General features: G+C 40.7%; 1 protein-coding gene across 1 annotated transcript in view; it reads left to right on the forward strand.

The window, feature by feature from the left end:
- Window positions 1-18857, forward strand: part of LOC109917558 (semaphorin-3E) — a 125750-nt gene that overhangs the window by 10901 nt on the left and 95992 nt on the right. Inside the window, exons 2-3 of the mRNA XM_048610232.1 lie at window positions 476-538; window positions 4168-4287. Coding sequence (XP_048466189.1) covers window positions 536-538; window positions 4168-4287 — 123 coding nt within the window. The 5' untranslated portion in view covers window positions 476-535. The remainder of the gene's footprint in view (window positions 1-475; window positions 539-4167; window positions 4288-18857) is intronic.

Below are 18857 nucleotides of genomic sequence, written 5' to 3' on the forward strand. Positions count from 1 at the left end.
TCAGCTTTCCTGCTCCTCTGATGCTGCTTGGCCTGCTGTGTTCATCCAGCTCTACACCTTGTTATCTCAGATTCTCTAGCATCTGCAGTTCCTTCTATCTCTTGTTAAGATATGTCCTGTCCACCAGCACAGAGCAGCACTCCCATGTCCAGAAACAGGAACATAACTCTAAACAAGCACACCTTTTCCACACCATATTAATCACCCCATGCCTTCCCTCTCCCCTTACAAAAATACCTGCACCTGTTTAAAATCAAACGCCTTTCATTTTGAAATAAAGAGAGGAAACTGTGAACAGCACCATTTGTAGCTGTCCATGAAGAATTGTAGAGAAATCTGAAGAGTTATTTGTTTGCTTATGAGCTCACCATTTGAATTATGGGGCTTGGAGTAAATTAAGTTGCACCAGCTTCCTTTCTTGCAGAGATAGCTGTGTGTTTTTATAATTACCATTGTTCTTGTTTTCTTATTTCAGATTTACTGGCCAGCTACAAAAAGTCAAATTGAGGGATGCAGAATAAAAGGCAAAGACTCAATGGTATGTAATGTTCCCAGCTGATGTTACTACTGAAAGAGTCAGATCTCAGTCTGAAATCTGGTTTGTTTTTGTTTAATTTAACAAAGTTGTCTTTCACTAAAGCATGAATACACATTGCTGAAGTTTCAGTTTTAATAACAAAACAGATGTTTATTAGATAAATGAAATGAAGGTAAAACAGAACAAACCAAACAAGTTGTCCATAACATAGTTTTTAATATTTCAAAACACATGGCAGAACAAAATCCATCTATTTCAACACCATCACTTTACAGGACTAGAATATCAGAGACAGTTACCTTCTCTCTCAAATCTATAGTTATGAATTAATTGTGTCTTCCAGTTCCTGGGTTTATATAGTTTAATAGACTTTTCCTTGATTATTCACACAACTAAGTTTAGACGTGTTTAGCTTCAAGGTTTTAACCTAAGATTATTGGTCAGGAATTTTCCTGAAACCCTTACATTGAGGCAACAATTTTTTTTAGCTGTTCTAGTCTAACACCTTTCTCCACAAGATACTGTTCTTACATCTGGCCTCAGTCAGGTCTTCCTTTTAAAAACCCAGATCTTTTTGAACCGGAAGGATTAAAATCCCAGTTTCTTTCTCAGCAGAAATCAATGACTGATTCTTCTAAAACAGAAGCAGCTGATTCTTTTCAATGTTTGCTCTCTTCGATTGTAAAATTCTCACAGTACAAATAAATTCCCATTATCGCTCCAGAAGGGCCCTCATCACCTGGTTTCCAACACAAACTTATTTAAAATCATGGATCCAGAAATTCTGTCGGGTTAATTATTAAACCCCTTCTTACTCACAGACCAAAACCACATGACAGTTGTTTAAAACCCAAACTCTAAAATAAATGAAATTAATATCTATAAATCACACACCTGATCACAATGTTCAAATATTCAGTAACCCTACAAGCTTATTGTTTAGAAATTGAATAAATGTTAAAACAAGTAGAAGCTTAAACAATTTGATAAATGAGATGGTATTATTTTCAGAAAGTATGGAACAGTTAGTTAGACTAGTATGCTCACAAATTTTCATGGTTTTAGTAAAATAAAACAAAGAACTGTGGATGTTGGAGATCTGAAACAAAGACAGAAAGTGCTGGAGAAACTTAACAAGTCTAGCAGCATCTGTGGAGGGAAAAACAGTGTAACCTTTCAATTTCAGTTCACCCTTCTTCAGTAAAGTTCAAGTCCAATAACTCTGCTTTAGAGTCAGTTCTGAAGACTTTATATCAAACTCAAAATATTAATCTTGTTTCTGTTTCCACACCATGCTGCCAGACCAGCTGAGTTTCTCCAGTGATTACCCTTTTTTTTAAGATTTCTCGCATTTGCAGTGTTTTGTTTTTAACCAATGGTTGAAATGAGTTATTGAAGTTTACAAACAGTGTAATGTTTAAATTCTTTTGTTAGACAGGTTTTCTTGACTGGGCCTTTGGTTTAGAGGAAATCTTTCAGTGCAGTGTGTCTTCAGACAGATAACCCACTTCAACAAAGAACATTTACCAGCTTTTAGGTTTTGTTTTATTGTTTAATTGAAAATAATTTAGAAGACTCTACAGTGAGATGTTTTCAACCAAAACTGAAACAAAATGCTTTTGATCAGGTAATTTTAGATTTCACTGGAAGGTCAACACAAGTTCCCAGACACTAAACTGAGAGTATCCTACTGTTTTCTTGATTTTGTAAGTGTACTTTTACAGCATTTGAAACTTAATTTTTTTTTAATTTCAGAGTTTATTTAGATTTAATCCAAGTTTTGATCATTTTTCTTCGCTGAACTATCGGGTTAATCAGAAAAAACTTTAAAGTTTCCAGTCTAAAGAAGTCCACTTAAAATTATTCAAACAATGTAAAGCAGTAAACAAATCTTTTTGTTTGATAATGATTCCCTATTTTAATTATTACTTACTACATTAAATTCTTGAAAATCTGCAGTGTTGGTGCTACATTTTCTCAGTGCATGTGTTGAGTGATAATGTTGATGACTCCCATGGCAACTCCCTGTAGACCACTGTGCCATCAGCTCCTCTTGAATGGGCTATGAGACAGCTCCCCTTATTTTGGCACAAAGCCTTAAGTTTTGGGAAGGAGGTCCACGCAGGGTCAACAAGGCTGTGTTTCTCATTGTTATTCCAGTTGCTTGGTCAATGGGTGGTTTGTCTGGTTCCATTCTTTTTATCAGATTTTGCTGCAATGTGTTAAACCAGGGTCTCTCAGCTCCTGACCTCATTACAGTCTTGGTTCAACATGGACAAAAGAGCTGAACCCCAGAGGTGAGGTGAGAGTGATAGCCTTTGATATCAAGGCCACAATTAACAGAGTGTGGCAAAAAGGAATCCTGGCAAAACTGGAATCAATGGGAATCAGGGCAAAATTCTCCATTGGTTAGAGTCATACCTGGCACATGTGGATGTTGGAGGCCAGTCATCTCAGCTCCAGGACATCTCTGCAAGATTTCCATGGGGTTTCTGAGGCCCAACTATCTTCAGCTGCTTCATCAATGACCTTCCCCCCATCATGAAGTCATAAGTGGGATGTTCGCTGATGATTACACAATGTTCAGCACCATTCACAGCTCCTCAGATACTGAAGGAGTCCATATCCAAATGCTGCAGGATCTGGACAATATCCAGGCTTGGGCTGACAAGTAGCAGGTAACATTCACACCAGGCAATGAGCATCTCCAATACGAGGCAATCCACCCACTGCCCCTTCACATTAAATGTTGTTACGATCACTGAATCAATATCCTGGGGGGTTACCATCAAGCATCAACTGAACCAGCTATATAATAATGGTAGCTAGAACAGGTTAGAGACTGTGAATAACTCATTTCCTGACTCCCCAAAATGTTTCCACCATCTACAAGGCACAAGTCAGGAGTGTGATGGAATACTCCCCACTTGCCTGGATGGATGCAGCTCTATCAACATTCAAGAGGCTTGACACTATCCAGGACAAAGCAGCCCGCTTGATTGGCACCACATCCACAAGCATCCACTCCCTCCACCAGCGGCACTCAGTAGGAGCAGTGTGTACTATCTACAGAATGCACTGGAACAACTCACAAAGCTATCTTCCAAATCTGACATCTCTACCATCTAGAAGGACAAGGGCTGCAGATACATCAAAGTGTTTCAAGAAGGAGTTAGATATAATTCTTAGGACTAAACCGATCAAAGGGTCTGCAGCGAAAGCTGAAACAGGGGACTGAATTGGATGAACAACCATGAACATATTGAATGTTGGAGCAGGCTTGAAAGGCTGAAGGGCCTACTCCTATTCTTCTTTTATTTGTTTCTGTGGCACATGGAAACACCATCATCTGCAAGCTCCCCTCCAAACCACTCACCATTCTGACTTGGAAATATACCACCATTATTTCAGTGTCACTAGGTCAAAATTCTGGAACTCCCTCCCTGACAGCATTGTGGTGGTCCCTACCCTGCTCAGAGTGCAGCAGCAATGGAGCTCACCACCTCCTTCTGCAGGGCAATTAGAGAAAGGCAATAAATACACTCCAAACCTGTGACGACCATATCATGTGAATGAATGAAAAGAGGTATCCTGTCATTGTTTACATCACTCTTTCTCTTTGTCTGCAGTTGGAATGTGCAAATTTTATCCGTGTTCTTCATTCATACAATCGATCTCACCTCCTGGCCTGTGGAACAGGAGCCTTCGATCCAGGCTGTGCCTTTATCAGAGTGGGTCGCTGGGCTGAGGTAAGGTAAATGTGTGAGTGATATATTCCTGGCACGAAACCGCTGCAGCGTGCAGTGTAGGGTTACAGGTTTATGGTGAAATGAATAAAACTACTTTAGTATCATACTCCTGGTCTAAAGGGTGCTGTTGAACACTGTTAAATGCTATGGTATGAGATAGCATTCTCTGGAATTAGACAAAAAGATGGCTCGTAAATGTTCTGGCTTTGTGGATAACCTTTTTGATGGGATTACATGATGAGATAACTTTATTATTATAATACTAACCAGAGAAATGTCCAAACAGATTCAGTAAACTAATGGATTGAAATGTCGAATTGTTTCAAGCTGACGATCAAACACTCAGCAGCAGAGTCAGCAATTTCAGACAAAGGAGTCAAACATTTCCTTAGCATTAATGACTGCATCTTTTCTGGGCTAGTTTCTGAAATGGTTGATACTGGAATTGTTTACAAGTAGTTTATTACAGAAAACTGATCTTTGTATACATTAATATCCTTCTAAAATATTGCTCTAAATCTGCAAAACAAAATAACCATAAACCAACATAATGGAAACTGTCCTGTTTGTTCAGACCTCATGTAATGGCCAGTATCACAATTTGTGAAGGTCAATAGCTCCTGTCTGATCATTCATTCAATTTATTTTTTTTGTCTGAAAGCTCCAATCCAAAAGCAATCCCTCTATTCTTCCTTCCTTCTGCACTCGGAATCTCAACTTAAATTTTGTTGTGACTTCCTACTCCAAGGATCCAGGTAACATTGATTAGGATGATGCAAACCTCTCACAGCTGACATGTTTACTCATACAAACACAGGAAATACTACTTCATATAGAATAAATACTAAAGTTCCAGGAAGTTAAAGCTCCAAAGATAAACTGTATGATATTCAAGAAGCAAGTCTGCGTTCTTATCCATACTGTCTTTGTGATGTGGGCAAAATTGGCCTGTTTTTCAAGCTAATCAATATTTTTAATTTAGAATTCAATTTGAACTAATGATCAGGTTTATTTGGCAGTGATTTATTGATTGATTGATTTATTGTCACGTGTACTGAAATACAGTGAAAAGCTTTGTTTATGAGCGGTACAGGCAGATCACAGCAATCAAAGGATGTACAGATCAAAAAGACTCAGAGGCATACAGGTTACATTGCAGGTTACATTATTTAAGACTAGAGTCTATTCAGCAGTCTGATAACAGTGGAAAAGAAGCTGTTCCTGAACCTGCTTGTGCATGTGTTCAGGCTTCTGTATCTTCTGCCTGATCAAAGAGGTTGTAGGAGATCATTACCGGGGTACTATGGGTCTTTGATGATGTTGTCAGCCTTTTCGCAGCAGCAAGCCGTGTAAATACAGTCCATTGATGGGAGATTGGCTTCCGTGATGGTCTGGGCTGTGCTCACCACCTTCTGTAGTTTCTTACGGTCCTGGGCAGAGCAGTTGCCATACCAGGCCATTATGCACCAGGACCGTATGCTTTCAATGGTGCATCTGTAAAAGTTTGCAAATTACAAATTTCCTGAGCTGCCTGAGGAAGAAGGAGCATTGTTGTGCCTTCTTGACTGTCACATTTACGTGGGAAGTCCAGGACAGATCGTCTGTTATCGTCACTCCAAGGAACTTGATGCTCTTCACCTTCTCAACCTCAGCTCCATTGATGTAGATGGGAGCATGTTCTCCTCCTTGAAGCAAACATATTGATTGGGATCTTAGAGAGGCCTGAATGAACAAACCAACAGCCCATAACATGTAGGAGGGGAATTAACACATTCAACCCATTGAGTCTGCTCCACCATTCAATAAGGGAAATATTACTACTTGATCTGATAATCCTCAATGCCAATTTCCTGCCTTTTCCCCATAACTCTTGATTCCCTTGCACTGGTCCAGTGCACTGATCCAGCTGACATAAAATGACTTTGACCTGGGTCCAACCCTCTCCTCACACACAGATTGCAACTGGTGCAGATGGTGGTGTCATGATAATGTCACTGGGTGAGGATTCCTGAGTCCCTGATCACTGCTGTTGCAGTACAGATTCCTATCCCAGCATGGCAACGATTAGAATTTAAATTCAATCAATAAATCTGGACTTGAAATCATGGTGATGACCATGAAACCATTGGTAATTGTTATAAAACCCATCTGGTTCACTAATATCCTGTCGGAAAGGAAATCTGCTGGCCTTTTCCTGGTTTGGTCTACATGTAACTCTAGACCCATAGCAATGTGGTTGACTGTAAACTGCCCTCTGACATGGCTGGGCAAGTCACTTAGAACAAGGGTAATTAGAGGCAGGCAGCAACTGATGATTTTGTCAACGAGGCACAAATCCAATCAAAAATGAAAAAAAAAAGACTATTCTGGGCAAATACATCCTTGAGCTGCATGTAATTATTCAGTGTCTTATTAGCTTGTTGCCTTGAAACTGTCAGCTAATTCTTTGACAGTTGGATTGTCTACACATTATATTGATGCACTGAGTTGGTTGAAAAGTGCTGTCTTATGTAGCCTACGTCCTGTCACACTGAGGCTAAGCACTGCTGTGTGGAGCTTTACTGGACCTGAATGATGTTCTGGTCTCAGCATGCTGCTATTGTGCACCTGGACAGGTCTTCTGTGAATTGGCCACAGGTTCCTGTTGACATTCTCAAAATCAAAGGCATTTAATTCAGCAAATGGACACACAATCCAGTATTGGGACAGCTGCTCGCAAGATGGTTTACGTATTGTGTGTAATTCTTCCCTTACAAAAGGTAACTGTTCAATGAGTGACCTTTCTAGTGTGGTCTTATTTTACCAGCTGACTGCACCTGGTTTATGATGCCAGAGACACCTGGGACATGAATTTTATTGGCTGGGTAACAGATCGGTCTCTTTCCATGGTATAATGCAGAAAGGGGAGTGCAAAAGATACCAGCTCCAACTTCTCAAGGAAACACAATCAGGAATGATGCGAAGACCCAACATAAAACACTTCCATCCAATCTCCAGTCCTGACAGCTTTTCCCAGTAACACTCCCCTAGTGTCAAAAATCCAGATACATTGGTCTTGAGTGCTACGTTACTTCCATAAAATGTATGAACACTGTTTCCTAAATGTGCCTTCAACAGGCAGGATTCAGTGCCAGGAAAACAGCCAAATATTTACCCAAAATCATCCATGTTATATTACTCTTGATCATGCGATCATATTTTAAATGTATGAAAAATTACTTCTAAAGGGTTAATCTGCAATATTCTATCAAAACAGGAGAAATTTGTTTATAATATTTACCAGATTAGATTTCATGTTGTTTTAAAATTATTACACACATGAATATTTAGAGTTTCTTTGGTCTACTGACATTGAAATGGTTTGATCTGATATCTTTTCTCTCTCTCAATTGTTCACACGGTGAGGTGGGAGGTTTCCTGGTCTACCTTTATATTGTTGTGGTCCAGGATAACATCAGCATTATCACACTCCTGCAAATTGAACACAAGGGTAATTATTTCCATCTAAAGTGTGGCACCTTGCCCAGAAACAGGGCTAGGGAGAGAAATCATGTAGCCTCAGATTTTCCTGCTTCCAGGCACCTTCATTTATAATTCCCAATTTTTAAACCTCCTCCACCTTTCTAAATTGATGACAGGGTCAAAGTAGTTGTTTCTCCATAAAGCCCCACCTTAAGATTTTCTTGAGGACTACATCTTAATTTCTGTAGCTACTTTTCCAACTCTTTATTCAGCGAGACAGTCATTGTGTTTATATTGATAAACAGGTTTTGTGGACTGGCACAGAAGCAGAATTGGAAGATTGGATCAATATCCTCAATAATTACCAGCTCTCTATTAGTCCTAGAGCCAAAGTCAGAAGTAACATGACACCAGATGATAGTCCAGCAATCAGGAGGGTTGGGAAACTTTCAAACATAACAAACGGATACTAAAATATTAATAAAAACAGCTATGAAAGAAAACTAGCATAAAGTATCAAAAAGGATAGCAAAAGCTTCTATAAGTAGATAAAAGGGAAGAGAGTCGCTAAAGTGAATGTTAGTCCCTTTGAAGATGAAACTGAAGAGTTAATAGTGGGGAACACTGAAATGGCAGAGAAGCTAAATCAATACCTTGCCTCAGTTTTCACGGTGGAGGACAATAGTACCATTCCTATTGGAACAGGCACGTCAGAGGCAATAGAAAGGGTAGAACTTAGAACATTGATAGGGGAAAGGTACTCAGCAAACTATTAGAATTGAGGGCTGACAAGTCCCCTGGGCCTGATGGCCTACATCCTAGGGTATTAAAGGAAGTAGCAGCAGAGATAGTGGATCCATTAGTTACAATATTCCAAAATTCCCTGATTCCAGTGGATTGGAAAAATGCTAATATAATGCCCCTGTTCAAAAAGGGAGGGAGGCAATATGTGGGAAATTACAGACCAGCTACTTTAACATCTGTTGTTAGCAAAGTGTTAGAATCAATTATCAAGGAACCAATATCAGGACATTTGGAAAGTCAAAACACTATCCATCAGAGTCAGCATGGTTTTATGAAGGGTAAATCATGTTTGACTAATTTGCTAGAGTTCTTCGAAGATATAACAAGCAAAGTGGAAGGTGTCACACAAAAAGTTAATTCACAAAGTTGGATCATATGGGATTAGGGGTAATCTATTCGCTTGGATAGGTGACTGGCTGATGGACAGGAGACAGAGAGTCGGGATAAATGAAGTTTTTCCTGGATGGCAAGAAGTGACTAGTGGGGTGCCACAGGGTTCGGTCCTTAGACCCCAGCTATTTACAATCTACATTAATGACTTGGATACAGGGATAGAAAGCTCTGTAGACAAATTTGCAGATGACACAAAAATAGGCAGGATGGTAAATAGCAAAGAGGAAATAAGAACCTTACAAATGTATATAGATAGGTTAGGAGAGTGGGCCAAAATGTGGCAGATGGAGTTTAACGTGGATAAGTGTGAGGTCATGCATTTTGGTCAGGAAAAATGGAAAGGTGGCTACTATCTAAATGGGGAGAGACTTTGGAAGCTCTGGTGCAGAGAGATCTGGGTGCCCTCGTTTGTGAGTCACAGAAAACCAGCATGCAGGTACAGCAGATAGTAAATAAAGTGAACAAAGGTGAGACCGCACCTGGAGTATTCTGCACAGTTTTGGCCCCCTTATTTGAGGAAAGATGTGGTGGCATTGGAGGCAGTTCAGAGGAGGTTCACTAGATTGATCCCAGAGATGAGGGGCTTGTTGTATGAAGAGAGATTGAACAGTTTAGACTTATACTCCCTGGATTTTGGAAGAATGAGGGGAGATCAAATTCAGGTATTCAAGATGATAAAAGGTATCCATTAAATAGACGTGGAGTGGATGCTTCCTCTTGTGGGGCATTCTAGGATGAGGGGTCATAGATTTCAGATAAGGGGTAGCAAATCTAAAACAGAATTGAGGAGAAACTACTTCTCCCAAAGAGTGGTGAATCTGTGGAATTCGCTACCCCAAAGTGCGGTGGATGCTGGGATAGTGATTAACTTAAAGGAGGAGTTAAACAGATTTTTAATTGGTAATGGGTTGAAGCGTTATGAGGAGAAGGCAGAAAAATGGGGGTGAGGAGAAAATCAGCCATGATCGAATAGTGGAGCAGGCTCGATGGGCCAAATGGCCTAATTCTGCCCTTATTTCTTGTGAACTTATGAGCTATAAGGTTTATTTGGAATCACACAAGGTTTTGTGATTCCAAAAACTTGTGTGATTTCAAATAAATTTGTTGTACTATAACCTGGTGTCGTGTGACTTCTGACTTTGTCCAACCCATTCCAACACCAACATCTCCACATCATGGCTACCATCGATCCTGAAGCCATTACACATAAGGAAAGCATCCAGTCTCTAGAGTCTGCAGGATTCAAATTGGCACAAGACAATGGACAAAAGTTAGCAACAAAAGTTGTTCTGAAAATATTTGAAATAATTTCACACACTAAAAGCCATCACCCTAAATAAATCTGCCACAAACTGTTGAGGTGATAGCTGAAGTGTTTCCATTGCATATGGGCAAAAGTATGAAATTTAAACTCCAGACAGCCACTTCCCTTTTCACTGTATCACAGATTTAAATTAACAATTAATGCAGTGTTCATTAAAGTGATTCAGTGGTTAACACTGTTACCTCACAACATCAGACTCGGGTTCAATTCTACCCTCAGGCGACTGTCTGTGTGAAGTTTGCACATTTTCCCTATGTCTGCATGGGTTTCCTCCCACAGTCTAAAGATGCTCAGGTTAGGTGGCTTGGCCATGCTAAATTGCCTGTGGTGTCTAGGGATGTGCACGCTAGGTGGGTTAGCCATGAGAAATTCAGTGTTACCGGGATAGGGTAGGAGGTTGGGTCGGGGTGGGATGCTCTTTGAGGGTCAGTGCGGACTTAATGGGCTGAATGGCCTGCTTCCACAATGTGGGCATTCTATGGTTCTATTTCCCCTGCGTATGGTAGCTCCTAAACATCTTAAGCTAGAGTTTCCCCATTTTTTTGCAAGAAATTCATGGCCTTGTGCTTTCCAGTCTATTGGGCTACCAATTAGCTGAGTATTCCTTTGTTCACAAGTTTATTCTTTAAAGTATAGAAAAAAAGGAGCTGGAATAGGCCATTCAGCCTGTTAAGCCTGCTCTGCTACTCAATATCATCATGTCTGATCATCCCAAGCAGTGCCATAGTTACTCAAGAGATAGTAGGAACTGCAGATGCTGGAGAATCCGAGACAACAAGGTGCAGAGCTGGATGAACACAGCAGGCCAAGCAGCATCATAGGAGCAGAAAGGCTGATGTTTCGGGCCTAGACCCTTCATCATTTCTCCCATTGTCTCCCATAGTTACTCAATACTGTCCATAGTGTTTTGCAGCTTCTCTCCCCTCACATCTCCTTCCCTTTCTGCATACTCTGTGGCCTCCCTCTGTCTCCTCTTCACACCCCATGTAGCCCTCTCTCCCCCCTGCAGCTAGTCTGTCTCTCTCTCTCTCTGTTTTTCTCTGTCCCTGACCAACTTGGTAACTTGGGTTTCATAGGCCCTGCCAGCCCCTCCCTCTCAAGTATATGACCCCTGACCTCTGCCACATGGACCTATCAGCAGCAAGCATGAGAGGAAATCAGCCTCAAATTGAAGGAGCACCTCTTCAGAGATTCTATTGGTCAATCAATAGTGTGCCCATGACTGTCGTTTCCTGCATGTTTGGGGGTAGATTGTCCATCTCTCCTGTGTGTTTGGGTATTGATATATGTTCAATGAGCCCAGGTCCCACAGAATATGGGCCCTGGTCATTAGAACCTTCTCCCAGGCCCTTTCCAGAAAGGCTACAGGAACTGGAAGGAGCTGAAAAGGGACCATGTGTTTTGTCGTTATGTACAATCACTTTATAAATTAAAAAAAACTGGAACATGATATAACTCTACACAGGCTGGTATCCCATCACCAAGTCACTCTTTATTTTACGTGGAATATTCTTCACACTGGTTCAGCTTCCTCAGAGCCAGCTCTCAGAGTGAACAGAACCTCTGACACTCCCGTTTATATTTGTCAGCCAGGGCTCCCTGATTGGACCAGATTAACAGCCCCAATCAGGGAACTCATATTCTATGACATCCACATGGCTGACCTCATTACATGCACTGCAGTACCAAGAAGCATTATCTTCCATCAGGAATTGGCAGTGAGCAGAACACTATCTTAAGCCATGGTTTAGAATTCAGATTTACCAGGTCACAGCAAATAGAAACATTTTGTTATCTGAAACATTCAGACAGCTCCTACTATTGAACTACTAAATATTATTGTCCAAAAAGTGAATTATTAACTTAGGAAAGCTCTTGCAGACTGTACCTGGATCCACATCTTAATGAGCATGCATTGTTCTGGTGAGAGCATTGACAATAAAAATACATAGCATTGTGTTTCCCCGTATCATTACTGTAATTGAAAATCTAAAGTATAGCAATGAGAGTTCATTCAGTTTGACAGGTGGAGAAGGGGAAATGTACCTTTTCTAGATTTACTAAGTCATTACACATTCCACCTTCATCCCTGAGACTCTATGAAACATTTACAGAAGCAGCTATAATATTCTTTATGTAAGAAAAGAGAAAGCACTTACCATGCTGTAGCACCTAAATTATAGCTGCAATCAGACCTTACTGTCAGAGTGAAATGTTGCCATGAGATTTAGAAACAGATGGAAGAAGATGAGCATTTTTTTTAGAAGTATATATTTGAAATCTAATTATGTATGTAGTTCACACAAATGTTCAAAAAAGCTGTACTTAATTATGCTGGGAGATAGTAAGGACTGCAGATGCTGGAAGTAAGAGTCGATAAAATGTGGAGCTGGAGAAGCACAGTAGGTCAGGCAGTGTTGGAGGAGCAGGAAAGTGAATGGTCTGGACCCTTCTGGTTAGTGTCATTTTACAATGTAGACACCACAGTTTTCCTCTGAAACTGGAGAAATAGGTAAAACTGAAAATAAAAAGCATAAAACAAATCATTCAGCAAAGATTCAGCAGAGCTAGCAGCGTCTATAGACAGAAAGCAAAGTTAATATTTTGTGTCATGACATCAGAGTTGTCACTATGTCATGCTTCTATACAATCTACAAACTTTAAGGTGGAGAGGTTGTGTTTATTTGATATGATATGTTATGGTACAGATGCACAGTTTGAGCAAGGCTTAAGTCAGGGGTCAAGCCAAAAGTTAGGTCACATAAAATTTGCAAAATGGACTGTTATTTCTGACATCTGGATTTGCTGATGATACTCCCACCTCTGGATTCAGTCCTCACTTCAGGACATGAGCAAGACAAGCACAGAAATGTGTGTGTCAACGTGCCAAGGTGCTCCTTTCAGGGGAGATGCTAATCTGAGACCCTGTCTCAAGGTAAATGAAAGGCAATCTCATTCTGGCACTTGAGGAAGAATTGGTGTCCCAGCTAACATTCATCCCTCACTAACATTATCAAAATAGACTAACTGTTAAGTCAGAGATAATAAGAACTGCAGAGATAACACAATATGGAGCTGGAGGAACACAGCAGGCCAGGCAGCATCAGATGAGCAGGAGTGTTGGCGTTTCAGGTCAGGACCCTTCTTCAGAAATTGTTTGCTATTTGTGAGATTGTGCTGTGTGTAGAGTAACTGCTCTATAGACATACACAGCAACAAATGAGTACACTTTCAAGCAAGTTATTGGTTGGGAAGAACGTTGTGACATTCTGAAATTGTGAAAGTCATTATATAAATTCAAGTGTTTTTGCAGTGTTAATCATGGAAATATTAATAATCGTCCTAGAGTGATTATCACTCTATAGTTTCCTGTTTATTATGTAACAGACATGGGATACAAATGTAGGATGGAATATTTGACAATACACAGTCACACTGAGGGGGAAAGAAACTGTTAGACTAACGTCTGCTTGTTGAATGGTCTAATCCAAATCCTCAAAAGGGACGAAAGAGTTCAACAGGTAATAGGGAAGCCAAATAGAATGTTGGCCTTTATTTGAGATTTAAGTGGAATATAATCAGTGAGAGGTTTTGCAAAGCCTATGCAAAGGACTCTTGAGCAGTGCTGAAATCTGTGAACTGTTTTATGCTCCTTGCTTAAGGAAACATATGCTGGCTTTGCACACTGTCCAGAGAAGGTTCACAAAGCTGATACCTGGTGTGGAGGGGCTACCTTATGAAGAGATACTGTGCAGTTGGGCCTGTACTCACTGAATTTAGAAGAATGAAACGTGACCTTTTTGAAACTTACAAGATTCTCAGGGACTTGACCGGGTCGATGCAGAGACCTTATTTCCCTTTGTGGGAGAGTGTAGGAAGGCAATATCTCAGATTAAGGGTTCACCCATGTAAGATAGAGATGAGGAAGAATTCTTTCTTTGTTCAGAGGTCAGTGAATCTGTGAAATTATTTACTGCAGAGAACCATTGAGGCTGGGTCATTAAGCATATTCAGAGCTAAGATAGATAGATTTTTAATCAGTAAAGGAATTGAGGGTTACAGGGAAAAGAAAGGAAAGTGGAGCTGAGGATTATCAGATCAGCTGTGATCTCATTGAATGGTGGAGCAGAATCAATGGGCTGAATGGCCTGTTTCTGCTCCTGCGTCTTATGTTTATACAGTTTTATGTCATATTTCTATACAATCTACAAACTCTAACGTGGAGAGGTTGTGTTTATTTGATATGATACATTATGGTAGATATGTACAGGTTGAGTAAGGCTTGAGACAAGGGTCAAGCCAAAAGTTGGGTCACATAAAATTTGCAAAATGGACTGTTATTTTTGACAGAGATAATAGGAACTGCAGATGCTGGAGAATCCAAGATAACAAGGTGTAGAGCTGGAAACCATTTCTGAAGAAGGGTCTAGGCCCGAAACGTCAGCCTTCCTGGTCCTCTGATGCTGCTTGGCCTGCTGTGTTCATCCAGCTCTACACCTTGTTATCTCTGTTATTTTTGACATCTGGATTTGCATCTGAAGGAAAATACAGAAATGGTCATGTTCTTTTGTACAGAAATAAGATTATTACCATGGCTGGATTCCCAGTGTTTCCACAACAAATTGCAATAACTTCCAAGAATGTGATTAATTGTCTGTATATTATTGTAGTGCACAAGTACTCTCAGAAGTTTTTTTTAATTCATTCATGGGATGAGGGACATAGCTGGCTAGGCAGCATTTATTGCCCAACCCTATTTGCCCAGAGGGCAGTTAGGAGTCAGCCACATTTCTGTGGGCTGAATGTCACATGTAGCCCAGACCAGGTAAGGATGGCAGTTTCCTTCCCTAAAGGGAATTAATAAACCAGATGGGCTTTTCTGGCAATTGATTCAAAGACATTGTTAGATTCTTAATTCCAGATATTTTACTGAATTCAAACTCCACCATCTGCTGTGGTGGGATTTGAACCTGGGTCCCCAGCATGTTATCTGGGTCTCTGGATTAACAGTCCAGCAATAATACCACTAGGCCATCACCTCCCCCATTTATTTGATGGGAAAGAGATTTGGCAAATTGCTCTTGTCTGCCTCATTTAATGCAATTACCACAAACATAAATAACAGATGACCGCTAACTTTTGGGACAATATTTTCCCAAACATTTAATCAGTTCAATGCAACGTACCCAGAACACAGACAAAACAGTAAAATATCTAGTCATGATTAATGTTATCTCTCACAGCAGAAACTTTACACTACATATTTATCAAACAATTCATTACAAAAACAATCAGAAGCTAAAAAACACATAAAGATACCAACTGACAATATTTGTTACATCTGGATTTTCAGTGAAGCTACCTTTAGTAGCTAGAACAGAAAAGAATAAGTTTCTTTTTATCCAAAAAGGATAAGGAAAGATTATTTTGCAATAAAAATGCATTTGACAGTATTAATTCTGATGTAATGATCCAAAAAACTGATGAAACTCCTGCCAAGTTTAATGAATTACAACTCTTGCTGAAAGAGACATATTTTCTTAAAGAATTTAAAGGGGAAAGCAACATTTATCCTGCATGAGTGGGGTGTTCTGATTGGTTGGCAAGTGGACTCTGACTGGTAGAAGCATTACCATGGAGAAGACGCCAAGTAATAGTGATTGACATTTAACTACTAGGCTTTGTTTAAATTTTAAACCAAGCAGGTTAACTCTGATTTGTACTGGCATAGCCTATTAAAATGACCCAGCAAATGGCCGATTACTATTATGTTGAATTGAGATAGATAGAGTTCCAATTATTGTAAGATTGGCTTTATTGGCAATATTATTAAGAGGCCCTTATTTATTTTTTCACCATGTTATACACTTGACCTTCAAATAAGTCAAAGAGATAGCCTTGACCCTAACTTTTATTTAAAGGCAAGTGGAAAGTGATGTGTTCCAGATGTAATTCGATTAGTCACATGAATTGGCTTTAAGCAAAATATACTTTATTCTTACACACAGCTAAAATATAAACAAAAGAAAGAAGAATTAATCTAACTTTAACTCTCCTGAAAACTTAACTGAAAAATAGATTATTTATCTACAGAGCAGCAGTTGTTCCAATATAGTAACATCCCATTAACACACCTTTGGCAAAGGCAAATGAAGTAAAATAGATTGTCTCACATGTGATGTTTCTCCAGTCCAGGAGATAAGAACACCAGGAGAAAGCTCTGCTAGAGAAAGAGAACTCCAGCTTTTTGCTGTGGCTGACAGAGATATAGCAGCTTCCATAGCCAACTTGAAAACCCCAACTGCTGAAAGCTAAACTAAATCGCCTGGTTATGTGGGAGCCTGGCACCACCCATTCATGCTGCTCCTATTGTTTAAGCTTTTAAAAAAAACCCAAGATTTCAAAAGGTGTTTACTTTAAGGGCTTCAAACAGGCAGTTTAGTACCTCTGGTTCAAAATGTCTCTTGAAAAGAAAGGACCAAACATACCTCTCAAAGCCATAGTAACATCACAACTGTGCAAGCTTGATATTGAAATAGAACACACTACAACTCACTGGAGGAGACTCCACAAATATCCCCATCCTCAATGATGGAAGAGCCCAGGACATCAGTGCAAAAGATAAGGATGAAGCATTCACAGCAATCTTCAGTTAGAAACTCCGAATGGATGATCCATCTTGGCCTCCTCCAGTGGTCCCCAGCATTACAGATACCAGTCTTCAGCCAATTCGATTCACTTCATGTGATATCAAGAAATAGTTGGAGACACTGGAAACTGCAAAGGCTATGGGCCCTGACAACATTCCAGCTATAGTACTGAAGACTTGTGCTCCAGAACTTGCCGCTCCCCTAGCCGAGCTGTTCCAGTACAGTTACAAACTGGCATCTACCCAACAATGTGGAAAATTGCCCAAGTATGTCTGATGCACAAAAAGTATGACAAATCTAATCCGGCCAATTACTGCCCCATCAGTCTACTCTCGATCATCAGTAAAGTGATGGAAGGTGTCATCATCAGTGCTATCAAGCAGCACCTGCTCAGAAATAACCTGCTCAGTGACACTCAGTTTGGGTTCCGCCAGGGCCACTCAGCTCCTGACCTCATTACAGCCTTGGTTCAAACAGGGACAAAAGAGCTGAATTCCAGCGGTGAGGTGAGAGTGACAGTCCTTGATATCAGGGCTGAATTTGACCGAGTATGGCATCAAGCAGCCCTAGCAAAACTGGAATCAATGGGCATCAGGGGACAAACTCTCCAGTGGTTGGAGTCATACCTGGCACATAGGAAGATGGTCGTGGTTGTTGGAGGTCAGTCATCTCAGCTCCAGGACATTTCTGCAGGAGTTCCTCAGCGTAGTGTCCTAGGCCCAGCCATCTTCAGCTGCTTCATCAATGACCTTCTCTCCATCACAAGGTCAAAAGTAGGGATGTTCAATGATGATTGCGCAATTGTGCAGATACTGAAGCAGTCTGTGCTAAAATTCAACAAGATCTGGACAATATCCAGGCTTGGGCTGATAAGTGGCAAGTTACACTCGCACCACACAAATACCAGGCTACGACCATCACCAATAAGAGACAATCTAACCACCGTCCCTTGACATTCAATGGTGTTACCATCGCTGAATCCCCCACTATCAACTTCCTGGGGGTTATCATTGACCAGAGACTCAACTGGACTCACCACATAAACACAGTGGCTACAACAGCAGGTCAGAAGGTGGGAATACTATGGCAAGTAACTCACCTCCTGACTCCTCAAAGCCTGTCCACCACCTACAAGGCACAAGTCAGGAGTGTGATGGAATACTCCCCACTTGCCTGGATGGGTGCAGCCCCAACAACACTCAAGAAGCTTGACACCATCCAAGACAAAGCAGCCACTTGATTGGCACCACATCCACAAACATCCACTCCCTCCACCACCAATGCTCAGTAGCAGCAGTGTGTACTATCTACAAGATGCACTGCAGAAATTCACCAAAGATTCTCAGGCAGCACCTTCCAAGCCCATGACCACTTCCATCTAGAAGGACAAGTGGCAGCAGACATATCAGAACACCACCACCTCCAAGTTCCCCTCCGAGCCACTCACCATCCTGACTTGGAAGTATATCGCCATTCCTTCAGTGTCGCTGGGTCAAAATCCTGGAATTCCCTTCCTTATGGCATAATGGGTCAACATACAGCTGTTGAACTGCAGCAGTTCAAGAAGGCAGCTCACCACCACCTTCTCAAGGGCAACTGGGAATGGGCAAGAAATGATCGTCTGTGACACCCACATCCCACAAACGAATAGAGAAAAAAAAGTACTAAAGTCATTTTTGTAGATAATAACAAACCCGATCAGATCATTTCTCGTGATTGGTCCGAAGAGTGCCACTTTTGATTCTGAAAGATGCACAGTTTACCTCAAGATTATCTTGGCAATATAATGTGTCTGAAACAGTTAAAGCAAACAGGTTATTCCTCCACAGACAACAAGGTGCAGGGCTGGATGAACACAGCAGGCCAAGCAGCATCACAGGAGCAGAAAGGCTGACATTTCGGGCCTAGACCCTTCATCAGAAAAGGATCTGATGAAG

The sequence above is a fragment of the Rhincodon typus genome, chromosome 22, assembly GCF_021869965.1.
Source record: "Rhincodon typus isolate 14 chromosome 22, sRhiTyp1.1, whole genome shotgun sequence".
Classification (NCBI taxonomy): Eukaryota; Metazoa; Chordata; class Chondrichthyes; order Orectolobiformes; family Rhincodontidae; genus Rhincodon; species Rhincodon typus.